At 48.7% G+C, this 18,813-nt stretch overlaps 1 protein-coding gene across 1 annotated transcript; it reads left to right on the forward strand.

The window, feature by feature from the left end:
- The first annotated feature begins 667 nt into the window (after positions 1 to 667).
- Positions 668 to 18,786, forward strand: prrt4b (proline rich transmembrane protein 4b). Its single transcript, XM_035648725.2, has 4 exons — positions 668 to 777; positions 6,239 to 7,393; positions 11,865 to 12,014; positions 15,965 to 18,786. Exons 2-4 carry the CDS (start codon positions 6,331 to 6,333, stop codon positions 18,031 to 18,033), a joined length of 3,282 nt encoding a protein of 1,093 aa, XP_035504618.2. The 5' UTR covers positions 668 to 777; positions 6,239 to 6,330; the 3' UTR covers positions 18,034 to 18,786.
- Positions 18,787 to 18,813: the final 27 nt, after the last annotated feature.

The following is an 18,813-nucleotide window of genomic DNA, read 5'->3' on the forward strand; positions in this document are numbered from 1 at the left end:
AAGGGAGAGTTCTGAAAGAAATCGGACAGTTGATGATAAATTCCATCAGATCACAGATTTTATTATTCACGTGCATTTAAAAACATTTGGAAGATTGTTGATGTCTGCAACTACTTTAACAATGCACAATTTAGACTTAACCGGCAGAAATGATGGACACAACTATGCTCACAAGACCCCAGATGTAATAAGTATTACACAAGCTGAACAAGTGGTTTCACTCTGTGCTGTGGTGAGGAACTCATTTGCAAAAGCCAAAGAGTCAACATCAGCATAAGAGTTTTAATTGGGTCTTAATATAGAGCGTGAAAAAAATCTTCCAGCATGTGTATATGGGGCACAAGCAGGCGTGCACAGGCTATGTATGTTGTATTCTGCATGTGTGTTTGATTTGTTTTTTTGCGTGTAAGCCATCGCAGTCTAAAGCCAAACTGCGTTTTCCAGTGTCCACGGCGCTGGGTGCTCTCCGCTAATGAACAATTTGCCCAGTGAGGTGTGACCACAGGCTTTGTGATGGAAGCCACATAGCAGACGACTGATGCAGTGAGCGAGAGAGATAGAGGCAAATGCAGAGAGAGAGAGAGAGAGAGAGAGAGAGAGAGGGGAGGGAGGGAGCGAGGGAGAAGGGAGAGAGGGAGGGAGACTGGAACTCAGTTCCACAGAGCAGACAAACCTACACCGGCTCAGAAAGACGTTCTCTCTCTTGCAGCTCACTCACACACTCACACACTCACACCACCCACTGGCTGTGGATTCTCCATCTTATTCCATCTGCAGGTAAGAAGCTGACATGTTTTCATCTGCATGTTCACACACACACACACACACACACACACACACACACACACACACACTCTCGCTCTCTCTGTATTTGCATGTTAATCAGCTGGTCTCTACCTCATGTTACAGACTGACACTATAGCTGCAGCTAAAGGATGTTGTGTGTGTGTGTGTGTGTTTGTGTGTGTGTGTGTATGTGTGCGTGTGTGTGTGCTGACACACACACTGTATTTCACTGAACAGGTGTAAGAGGGCTTGTGGCTGGTGTCGGTGTATTGATACCAATTACAATCGGGATTATGGAGATCAGAGAGAATCATTTTGTGCTGAATCTAAAGGCAAACAAGCAATGTGTGTGTGTTGGTGGGTGTACACATGTGAGAGCGTGTGTCTGTCAGTGTGTCATCTGAGCACTGCATAGTAGTAACATGAATAATATTCATGAATAACAGCCTTGTGTTTACTACTCAAGGATGAATAAATATACAGCTGTCTGTCTGTTTGTGTGTGTGTGTACAGACTGGTGTGTGTGTGTGTGTGTGTGTGTGTGTGTGTGTGTGTGTGTGTTTTGGTGATAGCCATCCATGTGCATGTGTGTGGCATGTGCACAGTCCAAAAGGTGCTCAAATCCCGGGGGATTAGCGAGACGTCTTTGGCCTCAGCTGTCACCATGGCAAAGGCGGCCGGCGGATGCCGGCGTCCTTCTGTGATCATCCGGCTCTCTGCGATCGTCCAACACGAGCGTTAGCCCGGTACGATGTCATTCTCAAGCACTGACGGCGGCCTGTTTCAAGAGTGGCCTTGATTTTTAAACGGATGGAGTATACGAGGACGTCTGGAGACCCAAGCTCATCTGTGAAAAAAAAGGGAAGGGGCGGGGGAGATGACATTTGAGTGACTCAACAAGTTTCCCCCAGAAACTCCCAGATACAGATGATATTAATTGCACTGCGAATGTTCTGCATGTGGAAATGGCGTCTCCGGAAAAAATCTCGAGAGGAAAGGGCCACAGATTAGAACGGACATGGGATTAGCCTCGCTTGTAAATGACTCAGGACGCAGTTTAGTTGTAAAAAGCAGCCGGACACGCGTAACCTGCTGGAGCGCTGCCTGTGATGCTGCTTAGACTCCGACTGTACGACTCAGGGTTCGGTTATTCTTGGACATCAAAGCAGCTCTCGCATCCGTCGATAAATGACCAGGGACCAGTGACTGTAGCTCGAGCTCCATTAGGTAGTCATCCAAACCAAAAAAGGAAGAATAGGAGTTACTCATCAAGGGATTAATGGTAAACATAAGATTGAATATTTGGAATTTGAATTTATTTCTTTTTCATTTTCTGTAATGCCTGTTTGCTTTTCGCTTTTCTGACGACGGAGTTTGACGAGACGACGCCACTCTCACGTGCTTCTGGTGAACGACCGTGCAGCCAGAGAGCTTACAACTAGCCGAGCGCTCTCCTGGGGTAATGACATCAACCCACCAGCATCCGTTGGTTTAATCGGCACAGAAACAAAAGTGCGTACTTGCTGAACAGAAACGAGAGCGCCGCCGATCTTCTTCCCCTGCGAGACCACGAGTTCCCAAAAATGCCACGAGCGCACGTTTTTATTTCAAAGCGACACGCAAGAGCAATGTCACTCCATGCAACATACGAGTCTGCTATGGAAATATCATCCTCTGGGAGTTATTTCACTCGCCAGCGAGCTTGACTATCAGTGGTTACGGAGGCGCCGAACACACAGTGGGCAGTGTTCATCCATAATGGTGAAACGAGGCGACGGTGAAATCAATCTGTGAGCTTGTGGAAGAAAAAACAAATGAGGCCTCCGATAAGGGACCACGGCGGATTTGTGGCGCTCCAAGTGTGACTATCACCGTCGAAGACGCATCATTTTTTTGCTCTAATTTGCTCTGATCGACTACTATACATTCATGGAGTGGCAGGCGGATATATATACCTCCCTGCTCCAGTAAGCCTCCTCACACTTCAACAAGCCCTTCCAATGTGCAGCTTTGTGCAGAATAAGTCCCTGCTGGCTGGAAGCGGCCGGTCAGATTGCATCCGTGCAGTATTGACGTCCGCGCGCATGAGTCAAAGTCAGGAGAGGACAACAGGAAAAAGCCATAAGTTGACTCCCCTCGATGGGAGACGGGGGCCTGTGATGTTTCCGCAACATCACAGGCCTCAAGAGCTGCGGGAAAAAAAAAACCCCCACGGGGCCCCGACAGCATGTGTGGGAGGACGCTGATGTAAACACACACTCACATGTGAGGGCACCGGCATATGCTGTACATGTAACAGGTAACCATGGAAATAATGCTAGAGTGAAAACTAGCGCTTGTAAATATGCACACCCACACAGCGGATTGAGGGTGAGAGGAAAAAAAACCCCCACCCACAGCAGTGGCCGTTTGCTGGAAGGTGAATTACTCCATTATCCCCGGAGTGTGTCATTGATCCGCGGGCCTCGCCGCGGTCGTCGCAGGTTTGTTAGATAGTAATGACATTGGCCTCGAGTCAATTCATCTGCACGTGCGGCTCGTCTCGGTGTCGGGCCTCTCCCTTTCAGTCGCTCGGCAGACAGCTCTGATCCGGTCGTCCCTCTTTTTACATCTCACCTTCCCTCTTGGAGACGGCACTTCCTCCCTTCCGTCAGCTGCACACTACTGTGGCCTTATCACCATCACGCGCGGGCCCCTCTGCCGCCAGGCTGTTTCTAGAAAAACTGAGCGGCAGGTTGGAGGCTGATTGAGATCAAGATGGCTGATGGTCCCCGAGAGAAGAGAGCAAACTGCGGAGGGAAGGGGTCTGTTTGCAGAGTTAATAAAAGAGGCTCTGGCAACAAACTAAAGTGAGCATTAGGGAGGCTGCTGCCGAGTTGTCGGCCACAACTGAATGTCAATATGCTCCGTCTTCTGCCCTTGTCTTTTGCTCTCTGCCCTCCTTTGCGCCCCCCCCCCTCCTGTCCCTGTATCTCCGCTCCATCGAGCACGCCACCGTGTCTTTGTGAGGAGCGGTGAGACAACAAAAAACCAGAAAAAATAGACGCGAGTAAAATACTAGCGGGGACTCGTAAATTTCCCCACAGACACTTTTAATGGTTCCTTTCCACTCCGCTCTGCTGCGCGTCAAACCAGACCGTGCCGTCGCTAACAGGCACGTTTCTGAAGTGGTGACGACGAGCGGTGACAAGAAAGTCAAAGGCCCGATCTTTAAATATCAATAATAACGATCGCCACTATGTGTTTATGGAAGTGGTTTCTCGCAGTATTTACAGCAACAGAAGACGATCTAACAACTCTGCAATTCCTCTCAACTCCATGGAGAGTTTTAGTCTTTCAGTTCATTGTTTTGGTTTAGTTTTTTTGGTGGCCCACAACTTTAATGCATTTATTCACTCACATGACTGTCTATAAAAAATGGAAGTAGTCACTGAGTCTGGAAAATGACGTCAACTGGGAAGTGCCTGTAGCCTGTATTCTCTGGAAAGACCAGCAGAGGGCGACTCCACTGGTCGCAAAAACAATTTCCCGATTGAATTATAACGTCGGTAAAAAGAGTTCCTGAGGGGGTTTATGGTCTCAATCTCTAGTTTTCTTCAGGTTGTTCATTTTGTAAATCATGGTTTAATTTAAAAATAGACATATCAATACATCAAGCCAAACGGTAAAATGTAATTGTTGTGTTCTGATCAAATCCGAGATGCCGTGAGTTCTAACTCTCTGGAGGTGGAAGACTGAAAAACTTCTATGTTTAAGAAAAACTTCTGCACATCTGCCAAGAGAGGATGAGTCAGCCATCAACAAACGACCATCTGGTATGATATTTAGGTCAAATCAGACAAAGTAAGAGTGGAAAGTCTTCTATTTGCCCGTGTGCTGGAATCTGCCCCTGAACTCTGTTGGTGATTAAATATAAGTCACTTAGAGATTCAACACATACACCTTTTTTTTTGGTAAAATCATAAGGACAGATAAAGGACGACATACTGTGCAGTCAGGTGAGCATTTCCTGCTCTACATGAGTTTCCTTTGACCTCGCTATGTGATACTGAACGAATGCGATACTGAAGTGAAATGTGAGAACGTAAGCCAAAATGAATTATACATGTTCCCTGTTGTTTAAATAATTGATCCGCAATACATCAGATAAAAGGTGATGCACCGAGCTTTTAATATGTGTTTATTGGCCTTTCTGTAATCCTTTGGATAAGAATGTCTTGAAGATACCAGCAGTGTGTGTGTGTGTGTGTGTGTGTGTGGGTGTGTGTAGCTACTGCAGAACAGTACATGTTGGCAGAGATGCAGAGATTGATCTTCATTGAAATCCCTACACGCATTGAAATGTGACCATGTGTGGGCTGGATGGTGCAAGTCTGAACACACAGGTGTCTAAGAACAACCTCACCTCACTGAAAAAAAAATGATTTTCATGCCGCTCAGTCAAAATGCTAAATCTAGGGAGTGTGTGGGACGCCCAGATGTACAGGAGTCAGTCTTTGTATATGTCAGGGTCCGACTGTGTAGCCAGGCCAAGTATTTGTAAGTATATACGTAGGTTCCTACCTGATTATGAACATATATACTCTCAATGTAAAGTCAAATGAGAGCTCGACAGAGAGACTGGAGAGAACCTCACCACGATAGCGGTTCTCCGCGAATATTGATGTGCTTTTTTTCCCCCCTCCAGCCCCGCACAAACAGATCTTTCTCCCTCCACTTTAAAGAACAAATAAATCTGAGATTGAAAGAGAGCAAGGCCAAAAGCTGGGGGGGGGGTAATGTGGGAGTTAAGTGCAGCTAAAGCCTACAGGTTGTTGTTCTCGCAGGGGAAATTCCTTTGGTGCTCAAGTCTTTTCACTGAGGCAACAGGCATAGTGACTTTGAACCACTCGGCGGCCCACAAAAGAAAAAGAGGTCCCTCTATTCTTATGTTGGCAACCCGGACCCTAATTCTTCACCGTCCCCCCCCCCAACCCAACTCTCACACACTATGTCTTGACCACTCCTCGCTGAATAGGCTACATATGGAAGGAAGTTCTTTCATCCATTGGTGAGTCCGTGTGGCCAGCCCAACCACTGCGACACAGCACGCACGTGAGCAACGGCATGACATAAATACTGACCACCGCATCCAGCAGGACGCCACTAATTGCAGGGAGTCCGTAATACTTAAGTTCTTGTTGTGATTTGTGGTGGGTGACTTTTTTTTTTTTTTTAGCCAGCTAACTTGGGCAGTCGCTTGTATTGGGTGGCACAGTTTCTGCACTTGATTTACTGTCTGGTCTGGAAAAAACGGCTGAAAAGCAGGTCAGACTCGGAGGCAGTGAAGTTCAGAAAAAACGAACAGACGCAAGGTCCTGTCGAGTCTCCGCCAAACTCCAATTTAGCCGTGCGAGGCGTGGATGAGGAGCGAGTCACTCAGTGTCCTGTCTGTGCTTGTCTTGTCTTTCAGGGCCGTTTTGCTGGAGAGCCGGCCAAACCCGCCTCAGGGAGCAGGAGAGTGGAGAACAACATGTGACCGGTCCGTGTGCCTCTGTCGACAGCATGCTCGGCCTCCACCGGACCTTGGTGCTCTGCTCCTGGTGTTTTTTGCTACTACGCGGACGGACTGCGGCCGACGAAGAGGCCCTCTGGGGACCAACACCAACGAGGGAAAAGCCACCTGAAATCAAACCAGGCTGGTTTTGGACCCCGTCACTGCCGAAGCTCCCTTCCTTTCCCTCACTGCCCTTCCGCATCCCCTTCTACCCGAGCTCGGACGGCGAGAACGAGGACGCGGCGTTGACCACAATCGCAGAGGGGCTGACAGAAACATTTGATCACTCGCAAGACTTGGGTTCAGGGGGAGGGAGCGATTCTGAGGCATCTGAAACACCCACCACTTCGACCCAGGGGCTCCCGGTCAGCGTGACAGAGATAAGAACCCAATCCCTTCCCACGGGGACATCAGATTCTCCACACGGCAGCACAGCGCGGACCGACAATGACACTCTTGTCTCAGACTCCCACTCTCCCACAGGCAGCTCTATCAGAAGGCCTCTGCTCACCAACAGTCCCGCCAGCAGCACAAACGCTCCTGAACAAAACGCAACACATGGCCACCCCCCGCAGGGCATCACGCAGGCAGCCGGACCCAGCATGGGTGCCACTGCGCAACACCTCCCGGAGGAACACACCGATGAGGAGGTGGCTGAAGAGCTTGCAGGGAAGACCTCCTCGACGATAGCGCCCGAAACTACAGTCCCCACTGCCCTGACATGGGCGGCAGCCCAACCCTCCACAACAAACCCAGGACTGGTCGCGACCACGCGGACCAGCAGACACACTCCGAGGCCTGTCACGCCCCCCACGTCCTCAGAGACAGCATTTGTCAGAAAACCACACGACTCGACCGTTAGTTTTACCCTCCGCGCTGTGGAGGCCGCAACGGCAGAAACCCACCCCGCTCCGAGGGCGGCTGACCGGAGCTTCTCCGAGGCCGGGTCGGGGCCCGTGGAGGAACAGCCGGGGGCAGCCACCACCGCCACGGGGATCGACCACAAACTAGTGCTGGAATCCATAACAAGCACAACCCAGAGCCAAAGGGTTAACTTCCCAATAGCAAGAGGTAAGCAAAGTTAAACAAATCAATAGAGCCTGGCTCGACTCAATAGATGTGATCAATCATGTGCGAGGCGGGTCTTAAGTGCTCAGTAGCTGACTGTCAAAAGGTTGCAGACGGCCGGCCTTGATTGATGACACACACGACATGGTAAGTAGTCAAAGGTCTGCGATTAGCATAAATCCAGATGTTGTTGAAACCGAAGGCAACATTCACTGAGTGAGTACACGTCTGGAATCAACATTAACCCGACTAGGCCGATGAGTTATGCGCTGGAATTAATGTTTATCAAGTTCGTCGAGAGTATATTGGAGGTAGGGTTGAGATTTTTTTTCAGCGTGTGGTTTTCCTCAGTGCGTGCACATTAGCTCAGACTGCTAATCCTCTGGACAAATATATCACGAGCCAGATGACAGCCTGCTGGAATGGAAGATGCTCCACAAGACAAGTAATCAAAAGAATGTTTGAACAGCCAATACCACAGGATGTCAGATCTTTGCTGTAGTTCTTGATTCTCTCGATCTGTGAAGGGAGGAGAATGAAAGCATCAGAATCTGTTTTGCAATCTATTGTGGGTGGTTTAAACGTGGTTTCTTTGAGTCATCTGTTGTTGTTTTGTCACTGGCCCCATCTACAAGTGAATAATTGGTACCACCATACTGTCCCTTTAACAGTCTATAATGACTTCTCAAGGCACAGCTCCATCCCAACAATGCATAAGTCATTACCTCAGAGAATGGAAGGGAACAGTATTTGATTCAATGCGGCTAGGTTGGGTTTTGTTCTCCAGACTGTACAAAGAGCTAAAGATGATGGGCGGCTGGTAGCCAGGTCGTTTCAGAAGACTTTGACAACCCAGTGAGGCGGTACCTTCTTCCCAGTGGCCCATCCCCCCAGCACTCGGTGGCAGTCTGGTGTCTGTATGCTCCATGATTCTTCGGAGGTGTAGGTCGTCCACCAAGGACGGATACATTCATCATGCAGGGTCAAAGGTTGGGACAGAATATGATGAGTCCATTATTCTCAGCCATGGTAGTGTCTGCAATAGTCTCCTTGGGCGCATTTCTTAGCTTTGATATTGTAATGCTGCCGTCGCATCAAATTACCATAAATATCAGATATCACAACTGTGCATTTTTTTTAATTTATCTAAATGAATTTAGGGGGTCAAAGATGATTGAACATACCATTGGACAAAACAACAAAAACGCGATTAAAAAAGGGTTGTAAGGCAATTGCAGAGATTTTACTTAACAGACTTCTGTTTTAATGTCATTCAATGAAAAGCTCCAGCTACTAAAGGTCAAGCACAGACTCAACTCACGTTTACGTACAGGGAGCGATACATATATTGCATAACATCAAAATGCATACTAACATAGTTGAGCGAAGAAAAAAAGGTTGAGAGTGAAAGTTGCATTTTTGAAATCGGAATGCAACCCCTCCAGATCCTTCATCTGCCACACTGATTCAAGCCGCTTGCATTGAAACCGTTACCGGGTTGTTCTGTTTTGTCTGCGGGGCCCAGTGTTGTGTCTGCACTTGTTTTCAGTCGTGCACCGTACGTGGTGGCGGAGGGGAAAAGATAAGGGGGCTTCGCCCGGGCGGGGAGGGCTGCTGTGGCTGCGTATCAGTATTCCGAGCGCACGCTCAGCGAATCCACCACCTCTCCCTTGGGACCATCCGCTCGCCAGTCGCTGCTCATGGATGCTGAACAGGCTTCGTGCCATTTAGTCTCCTCCCTCCCTGTTTCCATGCTCATTTTGTAATCTTTTGCCTCTGTGCAAACACAAATCCCTGTCCCTTTTCTTCCGTGACAGGCACGGATGCTTTGAAGGGAGAAAATGTCCTGACAGGGATGTAAAAATAAAACTTATCCAGGACGAATGGAAAAACAAAAATCTGCTTGTTTTAAACGACTGGTGCCCTGCCAAAGGACACAGGGGGAGAGTTACATGAAAAAGAAAGCAACGGCAACCTTGCATTATCATACATTATCCCAGTGTGAACAAATGTGCACAGGGTGAATCATTTACCAACTGGAGGTGGTGAACACATTGTCATTGAGTGTCTGCTACGTGCGGTCGCCCTCGAGGAGGCTGTCAGGTATCACAAAAAGAAAACAGCAATGCTCTGCATCTGTGTCAAATCCTCTGCTGAGGGACACTCTGACATTCGATGGCAAGGGCAAAGGGAGAGGAGGGGGGGGAAAAGGAACTGGGGGTCGAGGCTGATGAAACGCAGGTTTTCTAAAGGAATCCAAATATCTTCCAGAATGACTCCCCTTCTTTTTTCCTGCCCCTTCTTTCCCCTCCTCCCACCTTTTCCAGCACTGTGTGCTGTGCTAATAGGCAGCAGCGAGGCGGGCTAGACCCTCAACACACTCCATTAACACCTGCAAGGATATACTGTATGTCGTCTTTGTGGTTCCAGTGTACGAAACAGCTTAAATGTGTCCGTTCACGGAGTCATTGATTACGGAAATGGAATTACGAAACGAAGCATGCGACTTGAATATCTGATGTCCTCGCATGGGATTTACATGGAAAAATAGGCTTTAATGCAAATAGAGATAAGGAATCTGTGAGTTAAAAAAAGAAAAAAAAGCTGGTTTGGTTTGTTTGCTAGATTTGACTCACTGAATGAATCTGACTGATGCAAATCGTATCATAAAGCAATCCGGATCATCGCTCACCTTCATTCAGACTGATTGTAAACGAAAGAAGAGTGCAACAGAGTAATAAAATGCCACAAATTTCCTTAGTAACTGAAAATGAGCCAAATTAGCGACACGATGATGTAATTTTGCGCAAGAAAAATTTAAAATTAAAGGCCCCACTTAGACACAACATCTAATTTTGATGCATCTGATCATCAGCATTCATCTCTTGGCGGCGCTGCTATCCAACCAATGCCATTATTAATTCCCATCACACTTCATCACTCTGAGTGTCATGAAGTGCAACATCACCTTTGTTTGCGTCTGAAACACTATAAGAAGTGAACAACTAGCACCACACCAGAATGGCCGTCGTTGCCTCAGAAGATCCACTAATGCTTGTTTGAGAATGTGAAGAAATTGAGTCATATCGATTCCTAACGTGACGCCGAGAAGACACGTTAAAGGACAGAAGGAAATTATGTATGTGCTGACTGTAGTAAAATGATAATTCAGCACCGATGTGGAAGGTCGAGCTGTGCTCTGAGTAAGATGGAGTCCGCTCGGCTCACGCCTCCCTCTCCGATCCCCGTTTGCGTTTTTCTTGCCATTTCGCTCCGTCAGCAGTCGTCTGTAAATAGCCGGCCATCAGTAATTTTGCTTGCGATGTGCTGGAGAGACGAGCTCCCCGGTTTGTGTGCGAGCGAGCGAGCGACTGCGCCTGTTTACTGCCTCGGCATCACATCTGTGGCTGATCTCGTTAGACGTAGGAAATTACATTTTACAGCGTGTCGGCGGTGAGTCCGTCCAAATCACTCCACATTACAAGACTCTGTGAAAACAGAGCACAGTTGTGACAAAGAGTGAACTATATGAATACTGTAAATTCAGTGGTATTTAAATTTGAACATAAAATATATAGTGGTGGTTAAATTGACTATGAATATTTTCTTTTATTCGACTTGGACTTGACTCCTAAACGCCTGCTGTGGAGAACCGCATGTGCAATATAATTCTTTTGATTTGAAAACTTTGAAAACTTATGATTGACTTGAGCCTTGTGTGCATTACCCAGATTATAAAATAGCTGCTCGCCTCGGCTCGCGGCGGTTAAGATGGTTTTTATCTAACCCATTATTCCTCCCACAGCCCTGATGTCTTACATTGATATTCACTCTGAAGATAGAAACTAACACTTCCCTTGCTTCATCGCAGACACTTCATCAGTTTCCCCCGACAGGTTCTGGTCCATCATTCATTTTTAACTGCCGCTGCACACAAACCCCGGGCAGAGAGAGGCCTGAGCGTTAAGACATTTTTGCGAGCGCACCAAAGGGAAAAGAGCAGGATGCGTCTCGGCCTTGTAGTCATTACTTTCTCATTCTGTCTGTCTCTTGCGTTCTCGTTGTTTCCCCTTCCACTTTGGACGCCCAAAGACGGATGATGCACGCACACACACACACACACACACACACACACGCACACACACACACACGCACACACACACACACACACTAGGATGTCAATGTAATTAGACTACAGAGGGCCAGGCTCCATGTGCGATGGATGACTGGCTACAACTAAGTGGATGACAGGCCGATCCATTTGACAGAACTGGGTTAGGAAACACAGTCCTGCCATTTCCTGCAGAGTGAAGCGTCAGATTCGCTGCGAGCAGAGAGGTCAAAGTTTCCTTTTTGCGAGCCTCAGATTCAACAATTTGATTTTCTCAGAGATACTTAAAGAGTGTGCTTTGAGTCGTGCGCGCTGTAATCGCTGCGACTTTGCTCTGAGGTTGAATTGCATGTGTCTTCGCAGAGCTGCCGGGCCAAGAGGATAAGGAGGATGAGGAGGCTGAGGAAGGCGTGGTGTCTTCTGCTGCGGATGGGGATGTGGACGACGGGAGGCTGGCAGACATTTCCACGCCATCCGCAAAGCTGCTGACAACATCCCCGCCTCGGAGCACCGGTGAGCAAACGCATCCCTTAGCATGGAACACTAACTTTTTGTCGAGCATGTGTTTTACACTGCCACCCTTTTAGGAGGAGAGCTAAAAGGTGCTGCATGCTCTTTGTTTCATGTGAGCCACCCTGTAGTTGTTTCAATCTCTGTAAATCTGTCTGACGACTGGGAGAGAAACAATTACCCTGCATCCTTTGCCTGAAGCAACTAATTAATTCCAAAGGGAGGAGACAACTGTGATTTCGAAGACCTCCCGAGAGCTGAGGAGAGGAAACAGTGCCCGCTCCCTAGACAAACATTTATCTGTGATCTCTCCGATAAATAATCTCTGATCTGATGACAATAGGTGGCTGTGATGACATTTTCACGCATGTTATTAGGATAAATTCACTTCTGATTTTACAAAAAGGAATTTAAAAAACCCCCGCACATTTATCATTTCAACAAAATCAATAGGAATAAAAGAAATCTCACAATTCCTCTGTAAATATATTAGTCTATCCTATTCATCTGTCCACCATCATGAAGCCGATTTTTACTCATTACAAGATCCTCCTTCGGCCCGGTTCACAGGAGCAGATGTAGCCCACATTAGTCTGCCCAGAATAGCACATTTTGTCAAGTGATTTCCAAAAAATAGACCCGTCAAATGTGCCACTCGCTGACGATGGTGCGCCTCTGGGCAGAAGGGCTCTTCTGTTGCACTGCGTCCGGCTGAAGAAACGGCCTCGGCTTCCAGTCTTTCCCAACGTGCGCGACTGCTCCTCCTCAGTGCGCCGCGAGCTCTCTCCCTAAATTGCCTCTTTTCTGAGGTGAGCCTAATTGAAGATGCAGGCAATCAGATGGAAACCACACGGAGCTCTCAGTGTAATGACGCCGAATCAACGCGCAGCCAATTACAGACGAGCGTGTGCGGCTGCAGTGCGTCATCAGAAGAGTCCTCCACCTTTATTACCTCTGCTTGGAGACCTGGCAACATTTACTAGCAAAAACCCAAAGGAAACTGAGACATAAATAAATGAATAAAGTGTTTCCACTGAGGCTCAATAGGGAGGACTCTGCCTTCAGTCCGTGTGTCCACTGTAGTGCATGTGTCAGCCCTCCCTGGCATGAGACACTCGTTCCCACAGGAAGGTGTCAGATGACCGAGCAGCATGCAGTGGAACGTAGCGCTCCGATCCAGCCTTGCACTGTGGCCGCTCGCGCCCAGCCCGGCAGCTCAGATGAGGCATGCGTCGACATGGGGCCGCGAGACGCGACACGAATTCCGAGGCCCGGCGCGTGTTTTTATTTCCCCTCGGCCTGACTCGGTGGTCACGGTCCTGCCCTGGAAAGTACAAGTCGGCGGCGTGACCCCGCTGTTGAGCCCCACCTACTTTTATCAGTGGCCCCCGGCGGCCGGCGCGCCTGCAGCTGTGTGTTTGTTTTACTCTCCGCCTGAAGTTCCCACACTGTTACGGTCTGTTTTGTTAGGACGACACTGTCAGTGGTGTCTGATATCCGAACGTTCAACAACATTGAAAAGGAAACGGTGTCAATAAAATGGCCTTTATGCATTTTGAGCGAACAGGCAGTCACATTATTATTCCAGTGTTGTCCAGCAAGTCACGATTCTGTTGTTCTTATGGATGAGTCCGCCGATCACTGGCAAAGCGTGGCAATGTCGGTCAGCTACTTCGTTCTCGTAGCCGTTAGAGGAATATTTCAGATTACAAGCAACAGATCAAGTAGGAGTTTCAGCCTGGGACGGTGCCGCGATTGTCAGTCAACCACTGCGTGATTCAGTCTTTCCTCCGGGCAAATCAAACATCACGTTCAAACTGTTCGCTTCACTGACTGAATGGCAGGACAGCGCGGACGTGTTCTTTCCTGGCAGGACAGAGGCGTGGTGCTACATGCCTGAGAGGGACCGATGCTCATACATCGGTCCAGGGCGTCGCCGAGGGATCACTGTGAAGATGGACGCGCGAGGGAGTCGTCGTGACATCCTTTCACGTTTTTCTCATTAAAGCCTAATCAGGACTTCATTAAAGAAACAGCGCTTCAGTGCAAGAACAACACCTTTGAAAAGCTCACAGATTCATCGGTAAGCTCCAAAAGACGTCTGTTCCAAGACGTGTGAAATAGACCTGCTGCGTCACGCCACAGTACAAGATGCACTGGCAGCTGGCTCATCCCCCCCCCTCGAGCTTGACGTTTTCATGACAACCTGGGACTATGAATCAGCTCTGAGGATAGGAAAAAAAATTACAAAGGCTGTGACAACAAGCGGGGAAGTGCAAAGGCTTATGCTGAACCCCCCCGTGAAAATCCTCTGCCACTCACGAGGATCGGGGGCAGAGAGAGGAAGATGGCTTCGTTCACAAGGGGTGCTCGAGTACGAACGGACACAGATACGGCAAAAACATGAGCATATATGTAAAGGAGACATATAAACATAAATCCAAGTGAAAGGGCTTCGGGGTCAACCACTTCACGACAGAACTGCACACATGATGGAAGCAACGGCCACCATACGTTGTATCCGTACAATTAGAAGACAAAGAGGCAAAGATCAGCAGAGAAGGGACTTCTAAAAAACATCCAGGGCGGTCAAAGAGGATAGTGGCCCCTCCCACAGACAAACTATTGCGGATTATAAAAAATAACAAACCCACCTATGGGAGTTGCCCCTTTTTTGAAGGCGGGCGATGACGGGAAATCATAAACAACAGGAGGGAATGAGGGGACCAGGACCGGGTGGCATGGGAAACACAAAAATAAAAACCTATAAAAGCGCATTAAAAAGGGCCGACGAGAGAGACTGAAAACAAAAAATCTAAACCACACCAATTCCACTTTTAGCTTCGGCCAGGAAACAAATTAGACATCCTCAAATCTGTACGCAAAGATTTAGGGGTGTTGCGGTGGTGAGGTCTGCGCGTTAAAGGTCCTGAACTGGCACATATCACTAACCACCAGATATGATGTATTCCCCAGGCGTAGCTACACGTAACCCCCCCGACCCCCCCCCCCTTTTTTTTCCAGTTGTTACAACAAAAATGAGTCACTGAAGTTATTGCACAGTAAACCCGCCCGCTGCGTGATTCACTGTGCTGTCAGTTGATCCCGTTCATTTGTCCCCGTCTCTGTGGTCCATTATACCACCTGACTCTTTGTGGGGGAGTCATTGTCTCTGATCAGCCTGCAGCAAAGTGACTGATGAGTGTGTGTGTGTGTGTGTGTGTGTGTGTGTGTCTGCAAATAACAGCGACGCAATTACACGCAGCTTCTCTTCTGCTGCATTTGACTACTTTTTTTTTTCCATTCGGCACAGTTGCCAGAACCCATTCTTACACCTAAAGTCTCAAAATGATCTTTGACACAGCACGCATGTGGGGATGGTTGTTTCATCCGTGAACTCGTACGACACGGATGAGCGTCGCAGGCGCCTCGGTAATGTTCACGCAAACACAAATGCACACATAGCCAGAGCCACTTAGAAACAGCCATTTCCTTCACGATGCCAAGCACAATCATAATTAATGTTCCTCGCGTGGGAACTCCAGATGGCTTATGCGACGTAAGAGAAGCCGGCTCTGAGGTTCCGAGTGGGCTGATCTCACGCGCTCTCCCTTTCTTCTCTCTGTCAGGGCCCTGCTCAGTTTGAAGTTGCCTTCTTACAAGCTTTTAAACGGGATTAGCACATGAGGAGGAAAGCACTCTTTCAACATCTTGGACCGGAGCCAATTTGTTTTCTGGCTCAGATAGTTTGAACATTGATGAAATGCTCCTGTGTATTCTCACGAGTGGATGATTTATATGCCTTTGACCGACATAAAAGTAGATGTCTTTTTTTCCCATTTTTGTTTTGTTCTCTCCGTTTCCAATTACTCCCTTTTCACATATTAATCTAAATCATCCTACAGGCTATTCAAAGCAAATTTGATCAAACTGACGTTCTGCTCTCTCGCCAGGCATTCCCACGGAAACGCCGCGTATTCCCCTCGACACTGAAGACTGGCTGTCCGACACGGTGGACAGCGGCGTCACCTTCCTTCCCGACTGCAACCAAGAGCGCTCCGGGATCTGCAACCTCTCAGACACCTGGGTCTCCACCGCCGCCTCGGACGCCGGGCCCACACAAAACACCACTGCCGCCAACCAATCGATCGACCCTCTCCTAGTCCCGGCGCCGCCCATGCTGGTGCCCCTGTACACTGACTGGAACAGTGCCATGGCGGCCTGGGGCCTGGCCTGGGAGGCACATGTCTACGGCGCCGGTTGTGTCTTTGCGATGCTCACACTAGCCTCGGCGCTCAACCTGCTCTGCCTGCCGCTGCGGTGCCCGTCTGGATGTGGCTACTTCGCCCTGGTCAGCCTGTTCCTCCTGGCCGCTGGCTGCACCCGGTCCTTCTCCCTCCTGTACGACGCCTACGGCCACCAGGATCGCTTACCCTTCACAGAGGCCTCGCTGATGCTCTACGAGGCGCCGTTTCCGTGCCTGACTGCGGCTTTCGGCCTGGTTTTCCTCCTCCTCTCCATGCGCTCAAGAATGCAGCTCTCCTACTCAGCCTTCCAGAGACCCTGTGTCCTGGCCTGCCTGGTTGTCCTGCACTTTGCAGCTGCATTCGGTCCAGTGGCGTTACTGAAGTTCTACCAGCAGAAGCCTCCCCTTTGCCTCTTTCTTTCGCTCATCTCCCGTGGAGCCTTTGTCGTGCTGGCCACATTTCTGTCCACGGCCTATTTTGTGTTCTACATCTACGTGCGGGCCGACTCGAAGCACATCTACCACCTGAACAACACTTCTCCCACACCCGCAGAACGCTACAACCGCTGCCCCTTCGCCGAGAGTCGGGATTGGAACCGTGCGGCTGTAACTGTCTGTCTTGCAGCACTGTTTTCCTTGGCGTGTGCAGGACTGCAGTTGTATGCCATGCTCAATGCAATGGGCGTTGCAGGTGGAGAGGAGGTGTTCCACCCCTGGCCCTGGTGGGCTTTTCAGTTTAGCTGCAGACTGTGTGAGCTTGGGGTCTGTCTCACCTTAGCCTTGGTGGTCGCACAGCCAGTCTACTGTTCGGACCACCTTCCAGCTGCAGGAAGTTGCTGGACTGAACTGTTGGCGTCCAAATCGTCCATTCTGCCTGGGAGCTACCAGTGGACCCTGAGCCAGCAGGAGAAACTCGCCATTGTTGATACAGTTGGGCTGGGCGAGACGGAGAGCCTTCCCCTTTACACTCTGATGGATGAAAGGCTCGGTAGCAGCCTTAACGGCCTGGACCTCCTCTACCACAGCAACCGGGCCCTGGCATACAGAGACCTGGACATGGACTTACAAGGGTCAGAAAAACCTGATGACGGAGGAGGTAGAGCGCCATCAGGCGGATCCTCATTCACCAGTGACTCCACCGCAGATCTGCGGCCACCTTCGCCCATTAACCTGCGTCGCAGCATAGATGAGGCGCTCTTCAGTGAGGCCCTCTTTCCCATGAGTCTCTTTAGTCCCACTAGGCCCATTCGCCTGAGTGACCTATCTATAAACAACCACAGTGTACATCCGAGCAACAGCCTCCATGATCCTCTCTCAGCTGACCCCGGCCTTTATCGGACTTCTTCCTGCGTGGAGATGGCCAGTCAACCTCAGCCCCCCACCACCAAATCTCAAGGAGAAACCGTCGTTGGCGCTCCACTATCTCCCTCCCTGTCGCCCTCCTCCTCCAGCTGTTCATCTCCCGAACGCTGGAGGGGCAGTTCTTCCTCGTGTTCCTTCTACAGAACCTCTCTCGGGGGCTCCTCACTGGTCCTCTGCCCGACCCCAGAGAGACATGCTCAGCAATCACGCCATCAAGGGGACACGGGCCACGTGGCGTCCTCTGGCCACCAGGCCCATGCTGACCCACAGAGGCACTATCATACACTGGGGGCAGCTTCACAGGAGAGCCTGGACCTGTCGTCTGAGGCGGACCGATCGGTGCAAGAGGAGTTCATCAGTGTTTGCAGACAAATCGATGCTTTGAGCATCTGCAGTGAGACTATTGATCTATAAAAGGACAGTCTAGTCAAACAAGGGTTACATTGAGGACTTACTGAGAAGGGCCAGCAAGTTGATGGTCATGTTTTTTTTTTTTATAGCCTACTTGGTAGTGCATGGTAGCTATTGCATTCCACATAAAAGACCCATTGCTGCCAAATTAGTTTTGGTGGTTGATAAGCTTTCTGATGTGGTCATTAGAGAATGTCTATGAGGGTCCAAGTGCCAAGAAAGTCAAAAGCCAAAATGTAATTTGTAACTTTTTACATGTTTGATAAAGGATGGTGACGTTTGATACAGAACAAATAACATTTACCGAGTGACGATAGCAGGCTTTTGTTTGTACAATGTTTATATTGCTTTCCGACATTCCAATAGATCGTACTGTGACCGAATTAAGCACTTAATAAAATACTACTGAAGCTAAAACACTATTAAAATCAGCAGAATATAACTGCCGTTCAATTCCATGTTGAAATTGGAATTGGAATATAATTTGCCAAATCATAAACTCTTCATACCAATTTCCAACCATCCATTATCTATACTGCTTGGAGCCAAGACTACTAATATGCTGTACATCAAACTTGGGAGTTGTGGTACAGCAGCGCCATCTACTGGCAAAACCCACCGTGTTACCTCTGCTCCACATTTATCACCAAAGGACTGTGCTTTCACATATACCGACAGAATCCATGACTTACTAATTTATTTATGTTCAAAATATAACTCCTCAACACATTGTTTAATAAAGTTTTTTTTTTTTTTAAATATCTGGCTCATTTTACTCAACCA

The sequence above is a fragment of the Scophthalmus maximus genome, chromosome 12, assembly GCF_022379125.1.
Source record: "Scophthalmus maximus strain ysfricsl-2021 chromosome 12, ASM2237912v1, whole genome shotgun sequence".
In the NCBI taxonomy this organism is placed as follows: domain Eukaryota; kingdom Metazoa; phylum Chordata; class Actinopteri; order Pleuronectiformes; family Scophthalmidae; genus Scophthalmus; species Scophthalmus maximus.